We start from the raw sequence: 7,903 nt of genomic DNA on the forward strand, positions 1-7,903 counted from the left end.
CAGGGCCAGGGTCCGAGGCCCTACCTGAGGAGGTGCGAAGAGTCTCCCTGGCGGGGGGAGACTGCCCGGTCTCGGGGTTGCTGCACATGTACTGATTCAACACGGCCATCGCGGGCTGCCCACCTTCCTCGTCCACCTCGTCCCTGTGAGACGGGACGGGGGGACACACGGGGGTCTCTGCACTGCTGACCCAGCACCTGGGGGAGCTCTCCCGCCCTCCCCCTCTGGGGAGGGGTCTCCTCTGTGCTCCCCTCTAACTGCTCATGAAGTCTCAGCGGTAACATGTAAAAACATTCCTGCGGTAGCCACGTAAAGTCCCGGGACAAACACACAGCTAATCCCTTCCTGGGTGTGACCCGGGGTGTGCCCAGTGCCAGCCACGCACGTGGCCCTCTGCCCACGTCAGCAGCCCGGCACCTCCCGGCTCCCTGCTCGGGGCTGGGGGCAGCCACGTCGCGCGGCCGCCCGGCCCCCAGCCGAGGGCCTCGCCCGCCCGCACTGGGCACAACAGCCTCTGGCTCCTCTTCTCCGTGTGGACCTAGCTCAGCTCCTAACAAAGGGTCCCGGGCGGGGGTCATGGGTGGGGCAGTGGAAGCCGTCTGGGCTCGCTGGGCAAACAGGGGAGATTATAAGAGCACCCCCGGCAGACGCAGCCGCACATTCTCCAGGTCGCCCTCGGCGCAGCCGGCCACGGACATGGACACCCGAGGCCCCTGGCTCCTGGCAATGCTTCTCCTCCCGGGGCTGTGTGCCCTGGCCAGCGCCGAGAAACCTGGTAAGTGGACCTCTGGGCCGCATCTCCCGTCTCTGCAACGGGGCATGCGGGCCAGGGAGCCCGGAGTGTGTGCCCCGGGTGTGAGGGTGGGAGTGAGGCCCTCGCTTTCTGCAGCCCCCAACCCAACCCCGCGTCTACTCCCTCCGGGTCTCCTCTGAAGGGAGAAGGCAGGTGCAGCTTCGGGGGTGGGGGGCAGGTGGGGAGTAGCTACAGCGGCATCCTGAGATTGGAGATGGGGTGGGGTCTTCGGCCCCAGTGGCTGGGAGTGGGTGGGGAAGGGGGACCGAGGCTCTGCAGGGCCCAGGGTCAGCCCACCCAGGCCCTCGGAGAGGCCGTTTGCCACCTTCACCCTGGACTTTGCCTGCATCCATCTGTACCCCCCCCCCCCTTAAAGGAACCAGATGTTTGGCAAAGGCCAGTGAGCTCCTCGGGAGGAAACAGCACACGCAAACACAGCCAGACAAGGCTCTGGGTGGCCCTGGTGGCAACAGGACACGGGCGGGGTCCCTTGGATCCCCTGAGCCCAGGGGCTCTGAGCGGGGCTGAGGGAGGTCTCCCCGCAGCTGCCTGCCGCTGCTCGAGGCTGGAGCCCAAGAACAGGAAGAACTGTGGCTTCCCCGGCATCACCAGCGAGCAGTGCTTCGAAGGCGGCTGCTGCTTCGACTCCAGCGTCGTCGGGGTCCCCTGGTGCTTCCATCCACTGCCGGCGCAAGGTGACCTTGGGGGGAGCTGGGCCCTCTTCCCAGGCTGGTGGCCAGGAGCCCGGCACCTGCTCCCCAGGAAGGAACCAGAGCAGGTTCTCGGCCACTGGGCCAGAGCGAGCCCGGGTCTGTTGGTTAGTCTGGAGCTAGCCCAGGGTTAGTCTGGAGCTAGCCTGGCCAGCCAAGAGGAGGTGATGCCCCCAGCTGCACGCCCACAGCCGCTGTGCTCCCCAGACTTGTGTGAACCCGCGGGCTCGCTGTCTGTGAGAGCGGGAACCCCAGGGCCCCTCCAGCTCCCAATGTGGGGCTGAAGGGGGCTCCTGGGGTGCAGGCAAGGCCTTGGGGACACCACTGCTGGCCGTCCCCAAAGGAGAAGGAAGTGAACTAGCACCCCGAGGTCGTCTGGAGGGTGGGCTTCATCCCGAGGCGCAACGCCTTAATGCCTGGAGCGTGCACAGACCTCGGCGGGATCCTCCCGGCCACGCCCCCCCCCCCCCCCACGGAGCGATCTTTGCCCGGCACGCGGCTCAGCAGCTCCTGCGCTCTGATGGGCAGCAGGAAGGCCCCAGCGAGGGCCGTCCACTGAGAGGCGCCATCTGGGCATCAGCACGTTGACGAAATGCTTCATGGCCTAAAACTGTTCCCGAACCTCTTCTCCTGCGAGAGCATTGAGTCTGGAGAGAGACAGAGCGAACTTTCCAGGGCCCCGCCCAGCGGATCTGACTGGTGGAGACCCCAGCCGCTGGGTCATTCCTCCAGGGAGGGCCGGCCAGCTGACCACGGGCGCTGGCCCTTAGCAGTCTCTGGGTGTCTTAGCCCCAAGCAATGCCACCTCCACGCAGCCCCCCAGGATAACCGAGGCTGGGAGCCCAGCACGTTCCCGGCGGGAGGCTGGGAATGAGGGTGTTCCCGAGGCTGCCGGCCTAACGGAGTCTGCTTGTCACTCCTTCCTGTGGCCAGATTCGGAGCAGTGTGTCATGGAAGTCTCGGCTCGCAAGAACTGCGGCTACCCGGGCATCAGCTCCGAACTCTGCGCCGCCCGCAACTGCTGCTTCTCCAACACCACCCCGCAGGTGCCCTGGTGTTTCTTCCCGCAATCCGTGGAAGGTAAAGTCCGCACAGGACGGGCCCCGCTGGCTCCCGGACACAGCTGGTGTCTCCGAGGTGGCGGCTCGGGGCCCTCAACGCGGGGGATAAGCGTGTGCTGTGTGGCCAGCCCAGAAAGCAGGGTCAGCACGTGGCCCACAGCGACAGCAGCCCCCAGCCTGCGCGCTGCACCCGCACTGCCCGCTTCGGCGTCTGACGGTGTGGACACAGCAGCGCCTCTGCAGCCCCGCCCCGGGTCTCTGCAGAGCCGGCGGTGTTGCCTATTTTGTTGCAATTTCATTACCATATCTGGATGCCGCCAAGTGCTAGTGCGCTGGGCTGTGCCGGGCTCCAGGGCTGGGCTGGAAAGAAGCAGGCTTGGTCCGGCCGCTCTGGCCTCAGCCCCTCCCCCAGGTGCACACGTGTCACCTGGAGTGGGTCTTGGGAGAGCCCCGTCCCCAGGTGTGCACCTGTCCACCTGCCCGTCCCTCAGTAGTTGTGGGTTCCCGACACAGTTTGGCAGTGGAAGGAGAAGACCAGCCACCTCCAAAACGCAGGCAGAGTGTGTGCCTGTGCGTGGTGGGCGCCACGCCCCTGTCTGTGGGATCCGGGTGCCCCCAAGGCACTGCAGGAATCATGGGAGTGGTTTTTCCTGGGACCTGAAGGTCTCCCTGGGAAACAGCTGCCTGTTGGGGGAGTGGCCTCACAGAGCACCCTCCGGCTGGTGGCCTCTGTCCCCGCACCTGTCAGCCCAGGGGCCCAGCCCCTCCCCTCCGTGCTGACCGTGTTGCTTTCCACCCTAGACTGCCATTACTGAGGCCCGGCTGCCGAGACCCCGACCGGCTCTCGATGTCCCGAGACAGCGGAGCAAACCCCGCATCCGGTCGGCTCCACGGCTCCTGAACCCCTGTTCTGTCTTATGCCTTTCAGTGGTATGACGTCTTCAAATAGAGAAAAATTTTAAAATCTGCTACATTTCACTCTGGTTTCATTGGCAGAGAGGCAATGGTAGTGTGTGTGGTGTGTGTGCATCTGCACAAGTGTGTGTGCATGTGTGAGTGTGTGCATCTGTACAAGTGTGTGGTGTGTGTGCATCTGTGCGTGTGTGTGCATGTAAGTGTGCATCCGTGTAAGTGTGTACATATGTGTGTGCATCTGCGTGCGTGTGCACATGTAAGTGTGAATCCGTGTGTGTACATATGTGTGTGCATCTATGTGTGTGCACATGTAAGTGTGTGCATCTGTACAAGTGTGTGGTGTGTGTGCATGTGTGTGCATCTATAAGTGTGTGCATGAGTGTCCATCTCTGTGAGTGTGTGCATGCGTGTGCATGGTGTGTATTTGGGCCCCTGTGCACACATTAGGAATCTCAGCGGCCGAAGGCTCCAAGGGCCCCGTGGGGCTCCGGGTTTCTGGTTGCAATGCAGAGGCCCCTGAGGCTGTTGGAGACAGCGGCGACCGAAGTGCAGGCTGCGGGCGACCAACGCCCGGGGACCCTGTGGGGCCATGGGGCCTGGTCCAGCTCAGGGCTGGGGCGTAGCGTCGACCGGCCCCGAGGTCCCCAAGTCCACACCTGCAAGCCGCTGCCACAAAGGCTCGTCCCGCGGCCACATCAGAAAGCCCCAGCCTCCTCCCAGGGCGGGGAGGGTCAGAGCTGACCTGGCCGGAGGGCTGAAACCAAGGGCGGGTGGGGGGTGCTGCCTCCCTCCCAGTCCTGCGCTCTGAGAGGGGCCGCAGCCGGCACAGGATTCCCGCGGCGTCCTCACCCAGCCGGTGGGAGGCAGGGCTCCAGGGGACTCAGCCCACTGTGGGCGGGTACCGCGCCCACCCTTTGCTCCTCCGCGCCCGCTAGGGTCCGGCCCGGGGTCGCTCGCATGTTTCCGCGGGGCGCGGTGGTCTCCCGCGGGTGGCTCTGGGCGCCCTCCCACCTGGGCTCCCAGCGGCACCCCTCCTCCTCCTCTTCGGAGACTCCGCCCCCTCCTGGGACCGAGGGCGGCCGCGCGGGACGCGGGCTGGGGGCTCTGGGGCTGTCCTGACCGGACTCAGGGGCGCTCGGGAGATGCCGTCCCCTCCCCTTCTCCTTCGGGGGTTTCCGGAGGCTTAAACCCACCCCTCTCTGGCTCCTCATCCCGCGTTCCGTTTCCCCTTCCTCCCTGGCCGGGGCCTCCCCTGCCCCCGGAAACCCCAGAGGCACCCACGGTCCCCCACACAGGGTCCCAGGCGCAGGGGTGTGTGTGTGGGGGTGGAGCCATCAATCCACCTGCGCCGGCCTCTGCCACGTGAGCTCAGGTGACAAAGGCGCCTTGAGCGATCTCGCGACAGGGTGAGGGGACGACAGGGCGGAACTTGGGGGTGGACCTTGGGCAAAGTCTTTCCTGGCGGGGCCCTGTGGGAACTGGGGACGGCGCAGGTGCGGTGCCCTGTGCACGCGGGCGCCACCAGGGGGCGCTGCTGCCGCGCGGGCCTCCGCCTCCCGTGGACCGCCCGAGGGCAGGTGGGGACGTTGACCCGTCCCGCACGGCTGCTCCCCGTGACCCGTGGCTCAGTTCCGCAGAGCCGCTGCCTGCCCTAAGTCCTGCACGCGCGTGGCTGACTCCTGGAGGGGGTCGTGGTCAGGTGCCTGCGGGCGCCGGCCGCACCTGCGCCCACCGCGACAAAGTGCTGGGTGCTGGGGTTCCCAGTCGACCCACCCAGCGGCACTCCCCCGTGGGTCTCCCGCCAACAGCGCGGCCCAGACAGCCTCCTGCTGCGAGGCCGGAGGACGCGCCTTGCACCCCGGGGTCACCCCGCGCACGCCGGGCGCAGCTCAGCCTGGCCACGGCGGGGGATGGCGGGGCCACACTCAGCTGCGGGGGACAGAACGGACGCTGGGGGCTGCGGCTCGCCGCTCCTCTCGGCCTGGGAGCTGCACCCCTTCGGTCTTGGCTCTGGCTGCTGCACACCCAGGAGCACGGGTCAGCCCGATGTCCACCCGTGTCCACGCAGTAGAGCTATCTGCCACCCACCCCACCCACCTCCACGCGCGTCTCCCTCCTGCGCACACTCGAGGGGGTTCCCCAGCTCCAGGAGCGCCAGAGGGGCCGCCCAGCCCCTGCCCACTCCTGCCCAGCCCTTGGCCGCTCAGGCCGGATCTGCTGACCGCTGGGAGCGCTCTGGGCTCGGCGGTTGGCGGGCTCCGCGGTCATTTCCTGCGACCCGAGGAGTACCCGGGATGCTCAGCCTCCAGGCGGCACGGGCGGGAGTGCGGCTTGGGGAGGACCGACCCTAGGTGGACCCCAACCTCCGCCGGGATCGCTCTCCGGCGCCCTCTGCCGGCCTACCTGGGCACAGACACACCACCGCACCACCACGGGCAGCCTGGGTGCCGGGTGGTGGGCGTGGGTTCCCCAGGTACTGCGCACACCGAGCAGGGCGGGTGTCGCAGCCCTGTGTCCGGGGCAGCTCCCGGCTCCGCACAGGGAACGCGGCCAGCGGTGATGCGCACGCTTGAGATGTGTGAGAACCAGCGTGTGCAGGGTTACCCATCTTAACAGCTCAGTTCAGCCAGGTGTGACAGGCGCGCGGTTTGGGGAGCCCTGCTGCGTGAAGTTCTAGGTCGCGGGTCTCCCCACCGCCGCCCCCGCACAAGGATCCCCTCTGGGGCAGATGTCCGGCCCGCAGTGAGGAGGCCAGGAGAGCACCCGGCCGTGTCCGGGGACCTGGGTCCACTGAGCTCCAGCCCCTGGCGCTGGCTCTCTGCCACGGCAGTGGGGGGGGGGGGGTCACATGAGTACGAGTGACGGCTGGAGTGGGAGATCTCTACCCATCTACCTCCCCTCCATCCATCCAGCGATCTATCATCTACCTGTCATCAGTCATCTATCATCTCTGTCTATCATCCACCCAGCGATCTGTCATCTACCACCCATCTATCATCTGCCTGTCTGTCTGTGTATCCGTCGTCTGTCTATCATCTACCCATCATCCATCCATCTGTGCACCACCTGTCCATCATGTCCAGCTCGATCTCTGTCTCTCAGCAAAGCCCTCGGTGCCCTTTGGCCTCCAGCATCTTCCCTGCGGAGCTGCGGGTCTGGTTTCCTTCACCTCCCGCAGACCTCGCGGGTTTAACCACAGAGCGTGGAGCAGAGCCCTACCCCTTCACTGGGCAGGCAGCTCAGGCCGGGAACGGGACGGGAACTGGGTGGGAACAGGGTGGGAACGAGATGGGAACGGGATGGGAACGAGATGGGAACGGGATGGGAACGGGACCTCACTCCTTCCCACTGCCGAGTCAGTCCTCCCCTGATCTGTCCACTCACCAGCTGCTGGGGTCTGGGCTGTGTCCAGTGCTTGCCCCATGCAGGACGCTGCCACAAGCAGCCATGTGTGGTCTTTGAGTGGATGTGGGCAGATCCGTGTGCAAATAGCCTCTCCATAGTGGACAGTTGGGTAGTGGGCAGGGGGCACACTCACTTCCTAGGAAATCAGGGGCTCTTTTACTGCACAACCACCACTGGGTGAGAAGAGTGAGAAATGGACACCTCCTCCAGGGAGACCACAGGGTGTGCAGACCTGCTCTAGGGGAGACCACAGGGTGTGCACACCTACCACAGAGAGACCACAGGGTGTGCACGCCTGCTCCACGGAGACCCCAGGGTGTGCACACCTGCCCCAGGGAGACCACAGAATGTGCACGCCTGCTCCAGGGGAGATCACAGGGTGTGCACAACTACCCCAGAGAGAACACAGGGTGTGCACGCCTGCTCCAGGAGAGACCACAGGGTGTGCACACCTGCCCCAGGGGAGACATCAGGGTGTGCACACCTGCCCCAGGGGAGACCACAGGGTGTGCACAACTACCCCAGAGAGAACACAGGGTGTGCACGCCTGCCCCAGGGAGACCACAGGGTGTGCACACCTGCCCCAGGGGAGACCACAGGGTGTGCACACCTACCAAAGAGAGACCACAGGGTGTGTACACCTGCTCCAGGGGAGACCACAGGGTGTGAACATCTGCTCCAGGGAGACCACAGGGTGTGCACACCTGCTCCAATGAGACCACAGGGTGTGCACACCTGCTCCAGGGAGACCACAGGGTGTGCACACCTGCCCCAGGGAGACCACAGGGTGTGCACACCTACCCCAGGGAGACCACAGGATGTGCACACCTGCTCCAGGGAGACCACAAGGTGTGCACACCTGTCCCAGGGAGACCACAGAGTGTGCACACCTGCTCCAGGGAGACCACAGGGTGTGTACACCTGCTCCAGGGAGACCACAGGGTGTGCACACCTGCTCCAGGTGAGAAGTGTGGGTGCTAAATAAATAAATCTTTAAAAAATAAGTAAATATTTCACAT

At 65.4% G+C, this 7,903-nt stretch overlaps 1 protein-coding gene across 1 annotated transcript; it reads left to right on the forward strand.

Moving 5' to 3' along the window:
- Positions 1–402: 402 nt before the first annotated feature.
- TFF2 (trefoil factor 2) lies at positions 403–3,532 on the forward strand. Its single transcript, XM_051828507.2, has 4 exons — positions 403–775; positions 1,339–1,488; positions 2,437–2,583; positions 3,366–3,532. The coding sequence occupies exons 1-4, from the start codon at positions 577–579 to the stop codon at positions 3,377–3,379; spliced, it is 510 nt and encodes a 169-aa protein (XP_051684467.2). The 5' UTR covers positions 403–576; the 3' UTR covers positions 3,380–3,532.
- The last annotated feature ends 4,371 nt before the right edge of the window (positions 3,533–7,903 follow it).

This window comes from Oryctolagus cuniculus, chromosome 4 (assembly GCF_964237555.1).
Source record: "Oryctolagus cuniculus chromosome 4, mOryCun1.1, whole genome shotgun sequence".
Taxonomy (NCBI): Eukaryota; Metazoa; Chordata; class Mammalia; order Lagomorpha; family Leporidae; genus Oryctolagus; species Oryctolagus cuniculus.